Source organism: Protomyctophum bolini, assembly GCF_963924005.1.
Source record: "Protomyctophum bolini genome assembly, chromosome: 20".
NCBI classification, from domain to species: Eukaryota; Metazoa; Chordata; class Actinopteri; order Myctophiformes; family Myctophidae; genus Protomyctophum; species Protomyctophum bolini.
In genome coordinates this window covers 2,383,852-2,407,528 of record NC_137881.1, presented here as the reverse complement: position 1 = coordinate 2,407,528, position 23,677 = coordinate 2,383,852, and the positions used below count along the sequence as shown (strand labels likewise).

Below are 23,677 nucleotides of genomic sequence, written 5' to 3'. Positions count from 1 at the left end.
CAACAGCGCTGCCCAGTATTATGCCTCGCTCAAAATGGCGTCTTTTACGCTGACAACTCGGCGCAGCGCGCCTGCGCGACACCCTCGCGCCTGCGCACCGAGCGGCTCGGAGTCCGCCGTACAAGATGTCTTCGCCGGCGGGGAGGGAGAGTGAGAGACGGCACTAACAGCCCCGCATCAACGCAGCGACCCGACCGTCCCGCCGCCCGAAAAACACCCGCAAGGTAAGGCACCGAGACGCCGCCGGGCGGCCGCCGCTGCACCGCCGGGCGGCGGAACACCCCGGGCGTCGCTTGAGCCGCACGAGAATGGGTTTTAGGGGCCGGATAGACGCGATAGCGCCCAAAATAAAATGTTCCGCTGCTCCGCTCGCACTACAGGGGCGTGTCCGCCATCTTGTATCTTGGGTTTTGCGTTCTATGGCGGGGAGGGAGGGGGGATATGTTTCGTCCGTACATCGCCGGGCTGTGGTGTCGCGCGGGCGCGAGCGAACGTCCACCGAAAACAGCCGAGCTACAAGCCCACGGCGCGTCGCTCGAGCGACGCTCCGTGGGCTTGGAGGTCGGCTGTTTTCGCTCGCGCGAGCGACTTGATGCAGCTGCGCGAGCGGAGAGAGAGAGAAGCTTGCCTGCTTCTTCCCGCCTAAAAACGTCGCTGTTTGTTGTTGTCGTTCCGTTGCAACGGTTGCCCCTTTTAAAAAAATAACACAAAATGGTGGCTCTTGCTGTTTAATAATAGTGGGAGGGAGGGAGAGGGGGGATAAAGAAAGACCGGTTCAGTCCGGTTCGTTCCGACTAACTATTTAAAAAAATCCGGTTTTGGTTTGCTGTTGTTTCTGTTTTTTTTTCTTTTCCTCCCCCCATTTTTTTAAAATCTCCACGTCGTCTCTCTGTGGCCGCTCAGCTCACAGAGAGAGGCAGAGACAGCAGCTGAGGGCTTTGTTGTCCTCCTTTTCTCCTCCTCTCTTCTCCCCTCCCCCTCCTCCTCCCCCCCCCCCCACCCTGTTGTGTGTGTTTTTTCCCCCCTTTCACACGGCTGTCGTCTGCGCATGCGTGTCACCGTTGAGCGTAATTTATCTTCCCCTGGTATGGTAGTTACTAGTTAGTAGAGAGCCATGTATGTAATGCTGCTGGACGGTGTGTGTGTGTGTGTGTGCTGTGCGCGTGAGAGCAGCCCCCGGAAAAAAAAGAGCAGATCTACAAGCTATCGTCGCCTGCGATGAATAGCTTGCAGATCAGTTGTCCTTTATTAATAGACACGGTCGGTTGTACGGTGATGTGTAAAAAGCTATACCGTACGTCCTGGCTGTGCTACATGTATGTGGGAGAGACCTGACACACTCCAATGCAAGATAGCCTATCTGCTACTTACTGTCGTGGATTGATTGCATTGATTATATTTGCATATTATCTAAATATGCGTACACTGTAAAATGCGGTTGTTTGAGAATATTTGGGGGCTCGGCTGAGGCCGGCATATCCTTGTACGTGCGACCGCTGATTTATTGAATAGTTTAGACTTTAGAGTTTAGACCGAATGTATATATCGCAACAGACCACAGTCAGTCAAACACTCCAAAAGGGATAGCACCAAAACGTTGTCGGTCTTGTTTCCATTTAGGACCTATGCAATCAATTCATTCATAGACATGATTACATGAACAATACCAGTGGGATAATGCTAAACGGAACGTACTAGCGTTAATGTTTTACGTGTTTTTGTTTTCTCCTCTCTTCCTGTATACTAGCCAATAGTGTGATCCTAATTTTAACCCCCAACAACTGGGAGCCTTTAAAATAAACTAAAAGGCTTGTTTTTTCACCTTCAAAAACATGTTTGGGGTCATTTTAATTTTAACGTCTGCATCCCAGACTGTTTTGAAGTTGCTTGGTTCAGTATATTTAGATATTTGATTTTAAATGTTATCAGATCAGACACGCCCCCTTCCCATTCAAACCCATACAGAACACACCCCCTGCTTGGTGCTGGTGACTGATATTGTTTTTCTCATGTGCGTGAGGTGTTTTTTCCATTACTTTTAGCCTAACGCGCGCGCGCACACACACACACACACACTGTATATATGATGATTTTGGGTGTGACAGTACAGTGACCGTTGATGTGGCAGTTTTAAGTAACACACTAAAACGTGTGAGAATTACGAGGCGAGCGAGGTCTGTCTTGTCTTGATGAGGTTTATTTAACGTGCACAGCAGGACGCGGATGCTGCAGCACAGGCTAATCTCAAAGCAGGCATAATAATAATGTCAGAATTCAGAGGTACAGTTTATATACAGTTAGTTCCACCGGACCACAAGGTGGAGCCCGAGAGAGAGAGAGAGAGAATACAAGCTCATATGGATGAAAGGAACATTTGCTTGAAAAGGTGGTTCCAGGTCACCAGAGCCAAAGTGTCAGGCTCTGTTGTTATCACAGCATTCCCTCGTCAGGAAGTGCCCCTCCAGCTGAATCAAGTTCCCTTGATTAGGGTGCAGGGTAATACAAAAAACTGTATAACTGTATAAGAAACAGGAAACAGACACCATTCGTTGCCATGGTTACTTACCATCATGCAATTGTGTTACCTGTTATTTTGTTTGTACAGTTATATTGCATTGCATCGTGTATGTTTGTGTGACGTGTGTGTGTGGATATCATGGAAAAAGGAAATACAGCTGTCAAAAATGACATGTCATAAACATATACATGAATACATCCATGGTGTTTATAAATGATTGTGTTAAAAGTTGTTTTGTTTGTGTGGTTTCATTTATAGTTTTTTCACGGTGGGGTAAATAAAGAGCGCTTGTGAACATCAGTTGGAGCGTTGTCTATTCTGCATCAGATGAAGATTGTTTAGGAGGAGTTTATTTATCATTTATTTGTGGTGGTTCTTACATTTGTAGGTCGCGGTTTCCATGCGGACAGAGAGCAGGGCTGCACAAGGCAATGGAGTCTAGATCGGCACAGACTCGCTCTTGAGGGCTTTATATGCCACTTCCACTCAAGGCTGCTTGGTTCTGGACGACACTTAATATGGCGCAGCCTCGCGTGAGCGCGCATATCGAGGGCGAGTGTGTAGGGCGAGTGGCGAGGAGCTGGTTTCAGAAAGGGGGAATGCCTCCCTGCTTGGCACTCAGCATCAATGGGTCAAATGCGGAGAACACATTTCACTGCGGTGACGTGTGTGTGACAAATCGTACGACTTTTACCAGAAAGCAGGGACGTGTTTTCATATCGTTTAAAGTTCAAAGGGGTTTATATATCGTTGGGGGACGTGTCTGAATTCAAGCAACTTCAAGAAAGTGTCTGGGGTGAAACACAAAAGTTAAAATGACCCCAAACATGGTTGAAAGTGAAATATATCCCTATAACAATGTTTTTTTCCTGTTCTGTTCTGTCCAATCAGATCAGATACATGTGGTACTGATGAGCCGTGGGGATGTCGTCCAATGAGAACCATGGATCTGTGAAGGGGGAGGCGGCACCGATGACGCCGTCTCCCTCAGGCTCCACCTCCTCCCAGGGGTCGCCGGCCCCCCTCTCTCCGTCGACCTCCAAGACCCAGGAGCTGCCAGGTAGGTGACCCCTGACCCCATGACCCCCCCCCCCCCAAACCTAACCCAACTTACCCAAGAGACTGCAGGAGCTACCTGTAGGTCAGTAGAGGGCCACTATAGTTCCACACTCACTCCAGAGGGCCACTATAGTTCCACACTCACTCCAGAGAACCACTATAGTTCCACACTCACTCCAGAGGGCCACTATAGTTCCACACTCACTCCAGAGGGCCACTATAGTTCCACACTCACTCCAGAGGGGCCACATTGCATTTTCCTGTCATAGCAAACAGGATTTGCAAACAGGAAAAACACTCCTGGGTGCTAAAAACGGCCATAAAAAGGCCATAAAAACGGCTGGTCTGTGTGTGTGTGTGTGTGTGTGTGTGAGTGTGAGTGTGTGTGTGTGTGCGCGCAGATGAGCTGGTCCAAGTGTTGGTCTAACGTGCGTGTGCGTGTGTGTGTGTGTGTGTGTGTGTGTGTGTGTGTGTGTGTGTGTGTGTGCGTGTGTGTGTGTGTGTGTGTGTGCGTGCGTACGTACAGATGAGCTGGTCCAAGCAGGCTGGTCTAAGTGTTGGTCTAACCTGTGTGTGTGTGTGTGTGTGTGTGCGTACAGATGAGCTGGTCCAAGCAGGCTGGTCTAAGTGTTGGTCTAACCTGTGTGTGTGTGTGTGTGTGTGTGTGCGTACAGATGAGCTGGTCCAAGCAGGCTGGTCTAAGTGTTGGTCTAACCTGTGTGTGTGTGTGTGTGTGCGTACAGATGAGCTGGTCCAAGCAGGCTGGTCTAAGTGTTGGTCTAACCTGTGTGTGTGTGTGTGTTTATGTGCGTACAGATGAGCTGGTCCAAGCAGGCTGGTCTAAGTGTTGGTCTAACCTGTGTGTGTGTGTGTGTGTGTGTGTGTGTGCGTACAGATGAGCTGGTCCAAGCAGGCTGGTCTAAGTGTTGGTCTAACCTGTGTGTGTGTGTGTGTGCGTACAGATGAGCTGGTCCAAGCAGGCTGGTCTAAGTGTTGGTCCAAGAGGGAGAACAGGCCGTACTACTTCAACAGGTTCACCAACCAGTCTCTGTGGGAGATGCCTGTCCTGGGACAGCACGACGTCATCGTGAGTTTCACTTCATTCTTTTGTATATATATCTTTTTTTTTAAAGATGTTTTTTTGCGTCTTACGTCTTTTAATGTTTTTATTGAAGGGACAGACAGTAGGCTGACAGGAAACGGGAGAGAGAGATGGGGGGGGGGGGAAGACATGCAGTAAAGGCCGTGTCGGGCTCGGGAGTCGAACCCGCGGCCACACTGCGACTGGATTACCAGTCGGGTGCCCCAGACGGTTACGCCACCGCCTGGGCCTATTTTTTTGTATTTCTATAACTAATTATTACTGTTGAGGGCCTTTTAAAAACGGGAAGCGAGGAACGCAGGTGTTGTTGCCTGGATCAATGACAGGTCTTCTCCAGGTCTGTTGAAGAGGGCGGCGCGACAACACAAGAGTGTGCACGGAACGAGCACGCACGCAACAAATTCACCGGGCCGCGCTCACGTGAATACGCTTGCGTTGTTGTTGCACCGCACTAACTATAGGCGCGTTAAATCGCTTCACGTTTGAAAAAAAAAAACGATTTGTGTTTTTCTCACGATCGGCCACTACCCATGTGCACAAGGGGACATTTTGAATATTGCCAAAATGATTCCATGTCAAAACTGTTCCCGTGTGTGTGTGTTTAGGCCTGTTGAAAAATTATATTATATTATATATGTCATTGACTTTTATACCAAATGTCTGTCTGTCTGTCTGCCTGCCTGCCTGTCTGCCTGTCTGTCTGTCTGTCTGTCTTCAGTCTGATCCTCTAGGTCTGAACGCGGCCCCAGCGGAGGGGGGGGGAGGAGGAGGGGGAGGAGACGCCCCCCCCGGTAACCTAGGCAACGGTCAGAGGAAGAGGCGGGCCTCGGAGGAGCAAGGAGGAGGGGCGGCGTCAAACAGCCTGAAACGACCCAAGGTCAGAGGTCAACACGTCCGAAATGAGCCAATGAAATGCAGCCCGTTAAAGACCCATTGCTAGAGGTTTTCAATATCAGACGTTTCAAATTAATGGTCCAATCAATCTAAATAGTTTAACTGTTGCTATGCAGGACACGGTTCCGCCACCTCCTCATAGCTGTCAGTGTTATTTTGCATGGCTGTGTTGTTGAACACACACACAGCTTAACGTCTATACATGTTACACGGGGGATAAAGCTTCTTTTTGAGACAAATGGCAGCAATTGTTTGCAGTCACTTTGGGACAAATGGCAGCATTTTCTTTCTCAAGACTATTTAAATGGTATACAAACAAACCCTCAGATTTAAACTAAAGGTAGCAGCTCTGTTTACATGTCTAGACTCAGGTCTACTGGGTACAGATAGTAGTTCTTAGGGTGCTTGTATTTGCATATTGTACCTCATTAAGATAAGGTTTTCTGAGGTCTCTAGTCTGGTGCGGTGGGGGAGAGGAGAGCAGAGCAGGCTTCTACTGTCCCATTGGTCGCATAGGGCTAGTCTCCCATTGGCTTAGAGGCCACTAGACCACGTGACTAGACTAGAAAGTCCAATCATTGATCAAAGCTTGATAAAACTGATAAAACAAGCACATCTTGTGAGCTTGTAGATCTGGTGTTTTGTTTTCAATAGCTGAAGCATAATATTAAAAAAAAACATTTAGATTCTATTTTAACTAATGTATCTGCTAACTGGAATCCCCCCCAAAGACCCACCCCCACCTTTCACAACCACTGGTGTAGTCAACTAGTCATGATAAAGCATTTCAATTTCTAATCCGATCAGGATGTCTCTAACTAGACTAGTCACATGATGACAAGTTAACTACACAACTACACGTTTACAACAACTGCACATCCCAAGCCTCTACCAAAGTGTCCCATTTGACCTGTTTCTATATCCGTGGTTCTCAAACATCTTCATGTCAACCTCCCAGAAGCAAAGATTTGAGTTAAAAACGTTTGCTCTGAAAGAATACATATATTCAAAGATTTGCGACACATTTTCAAGATCTTTCAAAAATAGCAGATCTACAAGCTCGTAGTGTGGCACTCGGTGTCTCGCTATGAGCTTGTAGATCTGCTAATTTTCAATAGCTTAAAGTATAACATAATGCTTTAAAACACGTCGGCCTTTATAATCATTTAAACTGTTTCTACTAGCCTATCCTCAACCAAAACAACCTCCTAACTGTCCTGTCTGTGTGTCCTATCTGTGTGTCCTATCCTGTCCTGTCTGTGTGTCCTGTCTGTGTGTCCAATCCTGTCCTGTCTGTGTGTCCAATCCTGTCCTGTCTGTGTGTCCTATCCTGTCCTGTCTGTGTGTCCTATCCTGTCCTGTCTGTGTGTCCTATCCTGTCCTGTCTGTGTGTCCTATCCTGTCCTGTCTGTGTTTGCAGGTGGAGCCTACGACTCCTATCTCTCCCAGCACGCCGGGGGTTAAACCGTGGAGCGCCGCGCCGGACGAAAAACAGACCCAATCAGCAGTGCCCACTACACCAAGTCCCGCCCCCGTTCCCTACAGACCAGCTGTGTAAGTACCCAGTACTAGTAGTTTTAAAGAAGGGAGAAGAGTCTGGGACGTGTGGATCGTTGTCCAGGGTGTTTTAGAGAAGGGAGAAGAGTCTGGGACGTGTGGAGCGTTGTCCAGGGTGTTGTAGAGCAGGGAGAAGAGTCTGGGACGTGTGGAGCGTTGTCCAGGGTGTTCTAGAGAAGGGAGAAGAGTCTGGGACGTGTGGAGCGTTGTCCAGGGTGTTTTAGAGAAGGGAGAAGAGTCTGGGACGTGTGGAGCGTTGTCCAGGGTGTTGTAGAGAAGGGAGAAGAGTCTGGGACGTGTGGAGCGTTGTCCAGGGTGTTTTAGAGAAGGGAGAAGAGTGTGGGACGTGTGGAGCGTTGTCCAGGGTGTTCTAGAGAAGGGAGAAGAGTCTGGGACGTGTGGAGCGTTGTCCAGGGTGTTTTAGAGAAGGGAGAAGAGTCTGGGACGTGTGGAGCGTTGTCCAGGGTGTTGTAGAGAAGGGAGAAGAGTCTGGGACGTGTGGAGCGTTGTCCAGGGTGTTTTAGAGAAGGGAGAAGAGTGTGGGACGTGTGGAGCGTTGTCCAGGGTGTTGTAGAGAAGGGAGAAGAGTCTGGGACGTGTGGAGCGTTGTCCAGGGTGTTTTTGGGAAGGGAGAATGAATGCCTGACATGCCAAATAGTTTCCCCGTCGACTTCACGCTGAAGATGACCAGTATCTACCGGTATAGAGACTGTGGTTTTGAGTGTTTACAGATGGTATTGTGTGCATTTTCAGTATAAGAGTTCCCACGGTCAGGAAATTCCTGGACTTTTTTTCCACTACTGGAAAAGATTAGAAATGTATCAAAGGTCCTGGAACGTTATCAATGGTCCTGGACAATTATTAATTAATAATTACAATTATTTGACTATGGAATTTACATGACATTATGTAACAAATGTAGTTTTCTCCGAATGTATATTGTATAGGGCGTGACAAAAATAAGCAATTTCATTGGAAAACAAGTTGTAATACCCTGCAGTATTTAGTAGGTTTTTGAGTGTTTACAGACAGTATTTTTGCATGCATTTTCACAGCATCTACTGGACACAAAGTGTTTAAAGACAGTATATATATATATATTTATGTTGTGTTTTATTCCCACAGTATCTACTGTACAGTACAGCAGGAGTCTGCAACCTTTTCTAAACGAAGTGCCGTGTTTTTATTTTCTAGATCGTCAGCGTGCCATAATCAACATTAATTAATTTTAATGACATAACATATTTTGCTCGTCCACAAATATAAAGTTTTTCCTTCTTTTTAGATATTTTCTTTCACGTCGTCATAATGATCATTAGACTCGGGGCTGCAATAACAGAGTTCAGTTTTACTGAAATGTAGAATGCAGGATGTCATTTACACACAAATGTGAGGGATTTCACTCGTTTTTTTTTAAATGGTTTATTTTAAAACCAAAAATACTCTCTCACACACTAACGCCAGTGTGCCAGTGATCACCCTCCTTTGTGCCAATGCTGGCACTGGTGCCTAAGGTTGCCTACCCCTGCAGTACAGTACAGTACAGTACAGTACAGTACAGTACAGTACAGTACAGTACAGTACAGTACAGTATATTTATGTTGTGTTTATTCCCACAGTATCTACTGTACAGTACGGTATGAATGAATGACCTTTATTTATATAGCACCCTTCTCAGCACGAGTGCACAGGGTGCTTTACAATAGTACAAAATTAAAACTATAACAACAGCAGGCAGCCATTATCACAGAGTAAACAGTGAAAAACTAGCATCAAAAAGGACAATAAGAACACACAGATAAAAACACAAACTGTAGAAAATCAAGTGATTATAGGTGACCAAAAGCCTGTCTGAACATGAACGTTTTCAATTGTTTTTTAAAAGAGGCCTCAGAAAGGACCGTTCTTAAGTCCAGGGGGAGGGCGTTCCACAGCCTATAGGGGCTGTCACTTCAAAGGCTCGGTCACCCTTTGTTTTTAATCTGGTAATTTAATCTGGTATATATATGTTGTGTTTATTCCCACAGTATCTACTGGGACCTGGACATCCCGACCAACGCAGTGATCCGCGAGCGGCCCCCCGCCCCCCTCCTCTCCCCCCACCCCGACATCGAGCTACAGAGAGCCCAGCTGACCACCAAGTTACGGCAGCACTACACGGAGCTGTGCTACCAGAGGGAGGGTACGCACGCACACACACACTACACACACTACACGGAGCTGTGTTACCAGAGGGAGGGTACGCACGCACACACACACTAATACACTACACACACTACACCGAGCTGTGTTACCAGAGGGAGGGTACGCACACACACACTACACTACACTACACTACACACACTACACCGAGCTGTGTTACCAGAGGGAGGGTACGCACGCACACACACACTACACACACTACACGGAGCTGTGTTACCAGAGGGAGGGTACGCACGCACACACACACTAATACACTACACACACTACACCGAGCTGTGTTACCAGAGGGAGGGTACGCACACACACACTACACTACACTACACTACACACACTACACCGAGCTGTGTTACCAGAGGGAGGGTACGCACGCACACACACACTACACTACACTACACACACTACACCGAGCTGTGTTACCAGAGGGAGGGTACGCACGCACACACACACTACACTACACTACACACACTACACCGAGCTGTGTTACCAGAGGGAGGGTACGCACACACACACTACACTACACCGAGCTCTGCTACCAGAGGGAGGGTACGCACGCACACACTACACTACACTACACTACACACACTACACCGAGCTGTGTTACCAGAGGGAGGGTACGCACACACACACTACACTACACTACACTACACACACTACACCGAGCTGTGTTACCAGAGGGAGGGTACGCACGCACACACACACTAATACACTACACCGAGCTCTGCTACCAGAGGGAGGGTACGCACGCACACACACACACACTACACTACACTACACACACTACACCGAGCTGTGTTACCAGAGGGAGGGTACGCACACACACACTACACTACACTACACTACACACACTACACCGAGCTGTGTTACCAGAGGGAGGGTACGCACGCACACACACACTAATACACTACACGGAGCTGTGTTACCAGAGGGAGGGTACGCACGCACACACACACTACACTACACTACACCGAGCTCTGCTACCAGAGGGAGGGTACGCACATACATACACACTAATACACTACACGGAGCTGTGTTACCAGAGGGAGGGTACGCACGCACACACACACTACACTACACTACACCGAGCTGTGTTACCAGAGGGAGGGTACGCACGCACACACACACTACACTACACTACACACACTACACCGAGCTGTGTTACCAGAGGGAGGGTACGCACGCACACACACACTACATACACTACACTACACACACTACACCGAGCTGTGTTACCAGAGAGAGGGTACGCACGCACACACACACTACACTACACTACACACACTACACCGAGCTGTGTTACCAGAGGGAGGGTACGCACGCACACACACACTACACTACACTACACACACTACACCGAGCTGTGTTACCAGAGAGAGGGTACGCACGCACACACACACTACACTACACTACACACACTACACCGAGCTGTGTTACCAGAGGGAGGGTACGCACGCACACACACACTACACTACACTACACACACTACACCGAGCTGTGTTACCAGAGGGAGGGTACGCACGCACACACACACTACACTACACTACACACACTACACCGAGCTGTGTTACCAGAGAGAGGGTACGCACGCACACACACACTACACTACACTACACACACTACACCGAGCTGTGTTACCAGAGGGAGGGTACGCACGCACACACACACTACACTACACTACACACACTACACCGAGCTGTGTTACCAGAGGGAGGGTACGCACGCACGCACACACACACTACACTACACCGAGCTCTGCTACCAGAGGGAGGGTAGGCACGCACACACACACTACATACACACACTACACGGAGCTCTGCTACCAGAGGGAGGGTAGGCACGCACACACACACTACACTACACACACTACACCGAGCTCTGCTACCAGAGGGAGGGTAGGCACTAGGCACGCACACACACACTACACCAGGGGTAACCAACCAGGGGTTCACGAGCTACTAGTAGCTCGCGGGAACCTTTCAAGTCGATCGCGAAGTGTCAGACCCGTTGGAATGCAAATGCTTGCCTTTCAGGCTGCCTTAATATCCTACTCGTCTCTTTGTAAACGCTTCTGATTGTGATTGTGGGTGGGGGGGGGGCGGACGGACGACGGAGACCAAACGGCGGTGAAAAGTTGACTTCACTGACTGATTTATAAACGGCTTCGAGTCATGACACGATAGCCAAGTAGCAACGCAGCACCGTATAGCCTACATTACTTCCATGTTGCGTAGCACTGTCCAATCTTTGGTATCTTTGGCAGCAGCAGCTGGAGGCTATTTTGTCACGATCGCGTTAATGAAACCAAACGCTACACGCGGTGCAGGATTATTATTTCATGTGAATCAAGTCGAAATGAAAAGATGATGATGTGGTTGGCACACAGCGCAGCAGCAGCGCAGCACAGCGGCCCGAGAACACAATAAGAAATATAACATTATTATTCTCCTCCTCCTCCTCCAACAACTCGATAACGTTCTCATTTTAGTTTGTTACTCATTTTCTGAGCCATGCAAATAAACAACAACCAGCACTGACTGGAGACGGAGAGGTTCATGTGCCCTGCGCGTAAAGCTTAGCCAGAAACAGGACAGTCATTGCGTCAGCATGGATGTAGCCTCGGAAACCCAGACGTTATATTTCCAGCACAGAGGTGAGGGGGGGTATCGTTTGGGGGTAACGTTTGCGGCTTCTATCTGTTACTTCTCTGACACAGCGCAGTTCAAACAGACTTCAGCCAGTCAATATGGGACACCGCACACTGAGAGCCACATACACAGCTGCATTTGGTTTTTAATTAAGGGCGCGTTCTGAATATACCAGTCTGCAATGCAAACTAATAGGCGAGTGCACTCCAGGGCATATGCAAAGGGAAAGAATGACTTCTGTCCGTGACAATAATCAATGCTACAGTTTGAATTCTGTACACACGCACACATAGAGCAAAAAATATGATAAGGTATGAAATATGAAAACTTGTTGAAGCACAACGCATGAGTCAAGTAGCTGCTTTTGTATCAAACCCTCTCCTCTTTACTGAGCCTACTGTCATTGAACTGCTGTCCGATAAAATGCAGGATGTGTTTGCATTAACTTCAGATATTTAAATGGAGATTATTGGATTAGTAAGTGACTGTCACCTGCAGGTCAGAGCTAAAGAGAAGGAATTTTGGTCTCTTGTGAGCAGAGAAGTATCCCCTGATTGTGTCGTGTGCACTGAAGCTGCATGCCTATACTTTGGTTCCACGTACTTATGTGAAATGGCCTTTTCACAAATGAAAATAATAAAATCCAAGTTTAGAACTCGTATGACTGACTCGCATCTTAATGACACCCTCAGACTGGCAATCACTAAATATGAACCAGATTTCAAAACGCTTGCAGATAAAGTGCAGTCACAGCAGTCTCATTAAAGGTGGGCTGACCCTGAGAGTATGTCACCAGATCTGTGCAAATATATATGGTCATGTTATGCCTATGTCATTTGAACATCTGCCAATGTGAATATTCATTGAAATGAGAAACAAAATATTTCTAATACTAATTATTTCTAATTTGTCTTAATATTATTTGACATTGATAATATAACTTACTATAAGTATTTATTCTAATTTAAGCTTTAGTCTTTGTGTGGATGTGTGTATGTACATGCATTGAGCCTGTCAGAAATAGCAAAAAAACAAGTGTTTTTTCTAACACGTTTTAGTGGTAGATCTTGGCTTACAATTGGGAATAAAATGGGCTCTTGGGCTTGAAAAGGTTGGTTACCACTGCACTACACACACACACTACACACTACACACACTACACTGAGCTCTGCTACCAGAGAGAGGGTAGGCACGCACACACACACACACACACACACACACACAATCACACAATATCCCTATCAATGAGATTGTAGTGTAATTGTCGTAGAAATACACTAGAAATACTGTACTTCGCCAAACATAATTTGTTTGGCTAACGTCCCACCCCATAATATTGACGATACTGGGGTTCAAGTGGTTAACAAAACGTGGCATTCATTCATATTTTGATTATTGTTTCAGCAACATGTAACGTTCCATCCTCACGTGAGAGTTCCCATTGGAACTATTGACCACAAGGTGGCACCATTTACTCATTCTTTCTAGTTGTACACAACACACCCCACACACTCATGAAGTCCTGGAATTCTTTTGAAATGGAAAATACAATAATAAATCCAGGCCTGGAAAAGGTTTGGACTTAATTATGAATTGTTTAGCTATGTGTTGTCTTAAGCTGTTGATCTTGTTCATGACAAAATGTGTCCCAAAACACGAGTAATGTTATGAGAGATACTGCATGTGACGTGATAGTAACGTGATCAAATTGTAGTGCTGCTCTGTGTGAGTGTGGACTGGAGGTAGCAGAGACTGTATTAGTGGATGTTCTGAACATATTCTACACAATGACGCAAGACAAGAATTCAGAACTTCAGAAGAGCAGAACTTTAGTAACTGAGCCAAAACATGCATAAACTGTCTCAATGCAATCATGGAACCCCAGTCTGGCTCTTTGAACAACAGGGATTCACTGTTAGTTGTTTTTTTACCTGCTCACAAACAAGACATGATGTCACATGAGGGTTTGTAGATTGATTTAGGTCAGATAATGAGCTGTAGGAACAGTCTTAGGACAGAGCCACACATCGCTGAGCAAACACAGGAAGATATAGATCACACGATAGTGACGAAACACGACGGTCATGTGAGTCCTCACTACAGCTGGGCAGCAGCAAAGTCCAGAGGTTACTCCACGAGCGGTTTCCAGTTCCACCACCGCAGACTCAAGCCTGTTGTAGGGCTGGTCTGGTGGTCTGGTCTGGTGGTCTGGTAGTCTGGTCTGGTGGTCTGGTGGTCTGGCTGGTCTGGTGTGCTTTACAGAGCAGAATAAAAACATAAACAAGAACAATATCTTCCACTGCTGGCCTTGCTCGCTTTGCCTGAAATAAATGGCAACTAAAAAATATGGTGAAGCAGCTTTCTGCTTCTAGGGGCCGACGGCGTGGAACAAACTCCCACTGTATCTTCGACAGGCAGCCTCTGTAGTTTAACAAACTCCCACTGTACCTTCGACAGGCAGCCTCTGTAGTTTATCAAACTCCCACTGTACCTTCGACATGCAGCCTCTGTAGTTTAACAAACTCCCACTGTACCTTCGACAGGCAGCCTCTGTAGTTTATCAAACTCCCACTGTACCTTCGACAGGCAGCCTCTGTAGTTTATCAAACTCCCACTGTACCTTCGACAGGCAGCCTCTGTAGTTTAACAAACTCCCACTGTACCTTCGACAGGCAGCCTCTGTAGTTTAACAAACTCCCACTGTACCTTCGACAGGCAGCCTCTGTAGTTTATCAAACTCCCACTGTACCTTCGACAGGCAGCCTCTGTAGACATTTTTAAAGCACAGCTTCAGAAGACCCACTTCTACACTCTTTTAATTGATCTTTTATTTTGTTTTTGTTACTCATGTCCTCACTGTTCTGCTCTTGCTTTTATTTTCTTTCTTTCTCCATTGCTCTGTAAAGCACTTTGAGCTGCATTTCATGTCATGAAAGGTGCTATACAAATAAAGTTTTATTATTATTATTAATAATAATAATATTAAAACAGGCAGGCAGTTTAAACAATAGGACAGTAGCAAAGAGCATAAAACAGTGGCAGATCAGTACAAAAATAAGAACAGATTTAAAACTCAACTAAAAGCAAGAGTGAAGAGATGAGTTTTAACCCATTCTGGGCGGGAACCCCTTTTGGTGTTAGCCTTATGTTATGCTTTTGCTATTGAAAAATAGCAGACCTACAAGCTCGTAGCGCGCCACTGAGTGGCGCGCTACGAGCTTGTAGGTCTGCTATTTTCTTTAGGGTGCCTGTCTGAGCTTTAGTGGCAGTTTATTTATTCCAGGCCGTTGGCCCCATGAAAGCAGAAAGCTGCCTCGCCATCATACTGCATATACGTTGGATCCTGAGTATGATACCGTCTTCCTAGCCCCCTCCCCAAGCTACCTTCTAACGAGGTCACCGATTGGCTGTCTCTTCCGTCCCGTCACAGGTATAGAACCGCCCCGGGAGTCGTTTAACCGCTGGCTACTGGAGAGGAAGGTGATTGACAAGGGCCCCGACCCCCTGCTGCCCAGCGAATGTGAGCCGGTCATCTCCCCCTCCATGTTCAGAGAGGTCATGAACGACATCCCCATCAGGTACCCGTCTGTCTGTCTGTCTGCCTGTCTCACTCTTACCCGTCTGTCTCGCTCGTACATGTCTCATTCTACCGGTCTTCTTGACTCTTACCTGTCTGTCTGGCTGGCTGGCTGTCTGTCTCACTCTTACCCGTCTGTCTGCAGGTTGTGTCGTATCAAGTACAAAGAGGAAGCCAGGAAGTTGCTGTTCAAATACGCTGAGGCAGCGAAGAAGATGATCGACTCCAGGTCTGTTGTTGTCGTTATTATTATTATTATACCAATCTTCCACTGTAGTCTGAAAACCCACCTCTTCAGACTCCATCTTAAATGGTAAATGGTGCATTCATATAGCGCCTTTATCCAAGGCGCTTTACATAGATTGTGCACCCATTCACACACCGATTGCGGCGGAAGCCATACAAAGGCACCAACCAGCACATCGGGAGTAATTTGGGGTTCAGTGTCTTGCCCAAGGACACTTCGACATGTAGACAGGAGGAGGAGGAGCCGGGATTTGAACCGCCGACCCACGGATCATTGGACGACCTGCTCTACCTCCTGAGCTACAGTCGCCCCCATATATTAACACATACAGGCGTATCAGAGCAGTTAGCAGACTGACCACGTCAGCATATAAACTTGTAGCACTGCACTGTATACTCACCCAGTAATTAATATCTGCCTTTGAGTCAGATATTGTCCTCTAGTTTCATGATCCATTTGAAAGTTCTGGCAGAAAACACACGTGACGTAAAATATCGCCACTTTTACATGAGTAAAAAGCTAGACTGTGAATACAAATAAACTTCCTCGATGTTTGGGGAAGCACAAACATTATGGCGCACACGATTGACAGGTTTGTTTTGCGATTGGTGTTGGGTAGTGATCTGTGCTTCCTAAAGGGACGTTTAACTTACTTAATGATCCTTGATGACTATTCTTTATGTATCTGATGTATTAAATGTTGTTCTTGCGTACTGTATATTGAAGGAATGATGTATTAAATGTTGTTCTTGCGTTCTGTATATTGAAGGAACGCCAGTCCAGACAGCCGTAAGGTGGTCAAGTGGAACGCCGAGGACACCATGAACTGGCTGCGACGAGACACCTCGGCCAGCAAGGAGGACTACATGGTAATGACCTTAACCTTTAATAATGTGGTATTGACCTGGACCTTTTATAATGGGTGCGTTCGGAAATGCGCCCCTCTCTTGTCGTTCGTTTATTCAGTGCACTCGATGCGTTGTCGTTCGAAAATCCAGTGCGCTGCGCACCGGGTGTGCCGAGTGCCCGCACTGAGCGACCCTACCCTGAAGCTGGGGTCGTCCGGTGTGAATCGGTGTGAATGCGTCACAGCTGTGGTCGTTCGTAAATATGGCCCACTGAACGCACTCTGTGACGTCACCGCCCACCACACTCAACAAACTGACAACATTCCCGGTGCGCATTTCCGAACGCACCCAATATGGTAATGACCTGGACGTGCCTTCGCAATGATTCCTTAGTTCATTAGTTATTGGGCCTCAATTTCCCAGAAGCCTTAGCGAGCCAGCCAGCTCTGCTTTTTCCCGTGACGCCATCCGAACGCTTCGCCTGTCCCACTATGTCTGATGGAAACGTAGCGCTGCAGAGAGCCCAGCTGACCGCCAAGCTACGGCAACACTATAGTCTTAAAACGTTATTAAGATTGCGAATTAAATAACCCCGGGCAATCTGAGTGTTAACGTGTGTGTGTGTGTGTGTGTGTGTGTGTGTGTGTCTAACAGGACAGACTGGAGCACCTGAGGCAGCAGTGTGGTCCCCACGTAGCCTCCGTAGCCAAGGAGTCAGTGGAGGGAATCTGCTCTAAGATCTACCACATCTCTGCTGAGTACAGCCGCCGGCTGAGACTCACACACCTGGCCCTGATGAAGGACAACAACGTCAACACAGGTACACACACACACACACACACACACACACACACAGACACACACCACACACACACACACCTGGCCCTGATGAAGGACAACAACGTTAACACAGGTACACACACACACACACACACACACACACACACCTGGCCCTGATGAAAGACAACAACGTCAACACAGGTACACACACACACACAGACTGACGCACCTAACCCTGATGAAGGACACAAATACGCAGTATGCAGTACAGACAGACAGAACGACAGACAGACAGACAGACTTTACATTGTGGACGTTTATCAGATGTTATTTTAACCAGAGTGACTTACAGTACAATAAATGTAAGGTAAGGAAATACAAATACAATACAGTTGGAGGATGGTATCAGGACAATGTTTTAACCCATTCTGAACGGGAACCCATTTTGGTGTTAGCTATTGAAAAATAGCAGATCTACAAGCTCGTAGCGCGCCACCGAGTGGTGCGCTACGAGCTTGTAGGTCTGCTATTTTTGAAAAATCCAAGAACGACTGACATTTTTAGAATCTGATCTCGGGTCAGAATGGGGTTAATCAGACCCAGTGTGTGTCCAGTGGAAACCTCGTATGAATCTGATCTCAGGTCAGAATGTTTTAATGAATGTTTATTTCATGTGTGCGTGTGTCCGTAGACGTGCCAGAGGACCCTGCGGAGCGCCAGGACCACCTGGTGTACTGCTACCCTGTCCGTCTGTCCGTCCCCTCGCCGCCACACCCCCGCGTGGAGCTACACTTTGAGAACGACGTGGCCTGTCTGAGGTTCAAGGGAGAGATGGTGAAGCTGAGCCGCGGTCACTTCACCAAGCTGGTGAGGAAAATGTATTACATTTGTGGTTTTTTTAAGCGCTTTTCCAAGTGCTCAAAGCGCTTTTGGAGGTGAACAGTTGACGCCAGCGTCCTCACTTCCCCACATTCACACACCGACGGTGGCGAGCTCACACCGACCGACTCATTGGAGGCGATGTAGGGTTCAGTGTCTTCTTGCCCAAGGACACTTCCACATGTAGGACAGGAGGAGGAGGAGCCGGGATTCGAACCGCCGGCCCAGGGATCATTGGACGACCCGCTCTACCCCCTGAGCCACAGCCGCCCCTCTCAAAGAGTGACATTATTGTTCAACATCTGCATTACTTAATTTACAAGAATCCAAGCCGCTCCACTACTAGTACTAGTCTGTCACTGTAGCAGTCGGTTCTAATTTCTCAAACCTTTTTGGCCCCTGAATCACTTATCATATTACAGTACCGTACCATTGTGAAAATAGGTCAATCTTTCCACCTAAGAGGCAATTAACAGTTTGACTGGTTTAAACGCGTAACCCGCATTTTAATCAACCCCCCTTCACTGCCGAGATTGTTGTATTACCTTTAGAGCATACCCTGAATTATCTGGGCTTTAAATCCGTGAAAATCCAGCGAAAAAAGGTCCCTCGGTTTGTTGTGATCCGATCGTACCATCCGCCATCTTGGTACACCCGGAAGACGCAGCACAAGACCCGCCTCCATGAGGCGTTGTACCCCATTAATTTGCATTGGCCTCAATTTCCCAGAAGCCCTAGCGGCCCACAGCATGTGACGATTTCCGGTTTCGTCATCAAAACGAAACCATCTAGTCTCTTATCTCCGCGGCGAAGACAGAGTTTCTTTTTATTTATTACAATACGGCGGATTAAACACATAAAACAAAAGGCGGGTATGTCGTATATTGCAGCGAAAATTATGGTCCCATTAATTAAAAAATTACCATAAAGTCGCGTATGTTCTGAGGGGCGTGGCTACCGTTACAGTCTATGAACGGGAGCCAGCCACCCCCCGTTCGAGTCAAAATAAAAAACAACGAAGAAGAAGGGGGGGGACGTCCCGCCTCGTTGTCTGGGCCAGCCAATGGCCAGCTGGGCCCAAACTGATCTAGAAAGATGGCGACTTACAGTTCAAGGACTGACAGGCTTCATCTTACGTCCATATCAGACCCGGAGAACGCTTTGTCCATATTTTTTGTTACAGTCTATGGTTCAGAAGCATCTCAGATATTTCACGAAAGCAAAAAGTGACATAATATCCCTTTTTAAAACAAGTGGTTAAAGTGTGTGTGTGTGTGTGTGTGTGTGTGTGTGTGTGTGTGTGTGTGTGTGTGTGTGTGTGTGTAGGAGCTGTTATACAGGTACAGCTGCTCTGTAGACGATCCTCGTTTTGAGAAGTTCCTGTCCAGAGTCTGGTGCCTCGTTAAGCGATATCAGGTAATTAACACTTAATTAATTATTTACATTAATTTAATGCTCTGTTCTCCTAACGCGGCCACGCCCACGCTGCCCACGCGCGAGGAACGTGTGGTCGTGCTGTTTTGTATTTAGAACAGACGCATTTGTAATTAACCCATTTTGGTGCGGGAACCCCTTTTGGTGTCAGCATCATGTTATGCTTTAGCTATTGAAAAATAGCAGATCTACAAGCTCGTAGCGCACCACCGAGTGGCGCGCTACGAGCTTGTAGATCTGCTATTTTTTTGAAAAATCGAACTGACGAACTGACATAGAAAACATAGCTTTTTCAGAAAACTGTCAGGATGTACAAGAAGACGTTTTTTTAGAATCTGATCTGGGGTCAGAACGGGTCAAACTGATCCCGCGAGGTTGTTCTTGTTCCTGTTCAGGTGATGTTCGGCGGGGGGTCCAACGAGGGCACCGGCCTCCAGGGGGCGCTGCCCGTCCCCGTGTTCGAGGCGCTGAACAAACACTTTGGCGTTTCCTTCGAGTGCTTCGCCTCGCCGCTCAACTGCTACTTCAAACAGTTCTGCTCCGCCTTCCCCGACATAGACGGGTACTTCGGCTCCAGAGGGTAAGACGGGAGGCGTGAGTGTGTCTTCAGAGAGACTGTCGGTAAGGGGCATCCCCATGCTCCAATGCCCCCCTGTCAAAAAGAGCTAAAATCCCTCAAACGAAAGAAAGCAGCAAATGAAAACGAATTAACACTCATCTTTTACTTTCTTTGATAACAACCTAAAACATGAACCATGAAAAAAAAACGAAAGTTGTCCCAGACTAGCAAATTCTTCAGGTCGTTACACACTGGCGAATTTGCGACGCGATGCGAATAAGCGATCTGAAAATGCGAAATATTGCATGTTGCAGTTCGCCTGCGAATCTCTGCAAAATACGACACCAGAGCGAACAAATAAAGAGCGAAAACGGTCGCATTTTCGCACATTCGCCACTGATGTGGAAGCTTTGCATGGACTTCAATTGTTTGTTTTTTTTTAAATGCGAATTATTCGCACGAATATATCGCGTCGCCAATTCGCCAGTGTGTGATGACCTTTCTTCTTCTAGTATTTATTTATATGTATGTATTTATTTATATGTATGTATTTATTTATATGTATGTATTTATATTTATTTATTTATATGTATGTATTTATTTATATGTATGTATTTATTTATATGTATGTATTTATTTCCAGAACGTTCCTGACCTTCTCTCCGGTCAGCGGCTCGTTTGAGGCCAACCCTCCGTTCTGTGAAGAGCTGATGGACGCCATGGTGACACACTTTGAGGTAATATATTTAGTTTCTTATTTTGTCTCGTCTGTGAACACCATTTTTCGTCATCGGTTTAAGTCGACGAAATCAACACTGATTGTTTACGTGTGTGTGTGTGTGTGTGCATGTGCGTGTGTGTGTGTGTGTGTGTGTGCGCGTGTGTTTCAGGAGCTTCTGGAGAGTTCCAGTGAGCCGTTGTCGTTCATCGTGTTCGTTCCCGACTGGCGTGACCCCATGACCTCTGCCCTCAGCCGCATGGAGGCCAGTCGCTTCCTGAGACACAGCCTGACGGTCCCCGCCTTCCAGCACCAGTACCGCTCTGGGAGCCAGCACATCTGTAAAAGGTAACGGAAGCTCTGATCATGAGTAAAATATAAATGCTTCCGTCGTACAGTCTGGAGCAACGGAAGCTCTGATCATGAGTAAAATATAAATGCTTCCGTCATACAGTCTGGAGCAACGGAAGCTCTGATCATGAGTAAAATATAAATGCTTCCGTCGTACAGTCTGGAGCAACGGAAGCTCTGATCATGAGTAAAATATAAATGCTTCCGTCATACAGTCTGGAGCAACGGAAGCTCTGATCCTGAGTAAAATATAAATGCTTCAGTCGTACAGTCTGGAGCAACGTAAGCTCTGATCATGAGTGAAATATAAAAGCTTCCGTCGTACAGTCTGGAGCAACGGAAGCTCTGATCCTGAGTAAAATATAAATGCTTCAGTCGTACAGTCTGGAGCAACGTAAGCTCTGATCATGAGTGAAATATAAAAGCTTCCGTCGTACAGTCTGGAGCAACGGAAGCTCTGATCATGAGTAAAATATAAATGCTTCCGTCATACAGTCTGGAGCAACGGAAGCTCTTATATAATACAATAATACAATACAATAATTATCTTATAATATAATAATTAGCAAATTGGGTTAAATATTCTGGAAACTGTAAGTACCGCGTGGACCTGAATAAATTGTTTAAATGTGTGCGTGTGTGTCTGTCTCCGTGTGTGTGTGTGTGTGTGTGTGTGTGTGTGTGTGTGTGTCTGTCTCCGTGTGTGTGTGTGTGTGTCTGTCTCCGTGTGTGTGTGTGTGTGTCTGTCTCTGTGTGTGTGTGTGTGTGTGTGTGTCTGTCTCTGTGTGTGTGTGTGTGTGTGTGTGTGTGTGTGTGTGTGTGTGTGTCTGTCTCTGTGTGTGTGTGTGTGCGTGCGCGCCCTCAGAGAGGACATGCACTACCAGGCGGTCCACGGCACCGTGGTCCTGTTCCTCCAGAACTCCGGCGGGTTCTCCCGCTGGGAGCCGAGCGCCGAACGCATCGCCGAGCTGCTGGCGTCCTACCGCACGGCCGCCGCCGCGGCCGCCGCAGCCAATCCCAGCGCTGCTCCTCCTCCTCCGGGCTCCGCCCCCTCCGCCGCCCCCACGCCCGGCTCCGCCCCTCCCCCAAGCCCCTCCTCCTCCTCGCTAACGTCTCCTGCTCCGCCTCCTGCCGCCGCCGCCACCGGCTCCACCAATCCGCTCGCTTCTTCGTCGTCGCCGTCATTGGACAGAGACTCTGGCGGCTCCGCCCCTCCCTCCTCCTCCTCCAGGACGCCGGGCGTTGTGGACCCGCCCACCTCCTCCGGTAACCATGACAACAACAACAATGCAGACAGCGGTCTGACCACGCCCGCCGCGCAGGAGAAGGAAGTGGTCGCCGCTGTTTAGACACTTCTATGAATATTCATGAGACTGAGACTGTTTGTTCATTTCTGTAGGACACACACACACACACACACAGGTAGGTGTCTGTCTGTCTGTCTGTCTGTCTGTCTGACTGACAGGTAGGTGTCTGTCTGTCTGTCTGACTGACAGGTAGGTGTCTGTCTGTCTGTCTGACTGACAGGTAGGTGTCTGTCTCTCTGTAGCACAGACAGACAGGTAGATGTCTGTCTGACTGACAGGTAGGTGTCTGTCTCTCTGTAGCACAGACAGACAGACAGATATGGTGTCTGTCTCAAACAACACAGAGAAGTGACTCCCAACCTGGTGGCTGTCGCGGGTATTCCATAGTGGGGCTCAAAAATTGACATTAACATTAATGAAACAAAAAGTCATGGTATATAACGGCTATCGTTATATATCGAAGAAATAGGGCATTACATTGTGGGGGATAAAAAAAGAGAGAAAAAGAACGATGAAAATGATGATAAATTGAGGTACGTGGTTTTCTGCCCTAAAACCACGATATCCTCTAAGATGATTGTGGGGCAAAGAGTCAAAGACGGTGTCTTCATTCTATTTTAAAGACTAAATGTTATTAGATTTAAAAAGACATTTTAGTGTTATTATTACAACCAGTTGTGATTGGCTCTCGCATCAGAGGGGTATACAGTTGTGTGATTGGCTGACGAATCGATGGCAGCTATAATTGTTTGTGACGCGACGTGGAGGAGACCAATCAGTGTCCCTGAACATGATTACTATCACAATACACGACTTTACCCTTTTAACAAAAAAGACCTTTTAACTCAGAAATATCCTCTTTAACCCATTTTGGACTGGGGTCGATAAGGGAAAAAAAATGCTTCCAAATCCTAACATTTTTCAGAAAAAACCCATGTTTCTATGTGTCCGTGGTGCTCAACCTTTTTCATGTCAAGGACCCCCAGAATTATCTCTATTGGGC

At 47.2% G+C, this 23,677-nt stretch overlaps 1 protein-coding gene across 1 annotated transcript; it reads left to right on the top strand.

The window, feature by feature from the left end:
• Positions 1 to 129: 129 nt before the first annotated feature.
• pcif1 (phosphorylated CTD interacting factor 1) lies at positions 130 to 22,716 on the top strand (the record flags this gene model as incomplete). The annotated part of the gene is made up of 16 exons (XM_080792574.1): positions 130 to 224; positions 3,410 to 3,578; positions 4,540 to 4,664; positions 5,398 to 5,556; positions 6,994 to 7,127; positions 9,158 to 9,312; positions 15,405 to 15,552; positions 15,697 to 15,780; positions 16,568 to 16,667; positions 17,301 to 17,466; positions 18,118 to 18,293; positions 19,632 to 19,721; positions 20,135 to 20,319; positions 20,942 to 21,035; positions 21,189 to 21,364; positions 22,233 to 22,716. The coding sequence occupies exons 2-16, from the start codon at positions 3,443 to 3,445 to the stop codon at positions 22,714 to 22,716; spliced, it is 2,412 nt and encodes an 803-aa protein (XP_080648700.1). The 5' UTR covers positions 130 to 224; positions 3,410 to 3,442.
• Positions 22,717 to 23,677: the final 961 nt, after the last annotated feature.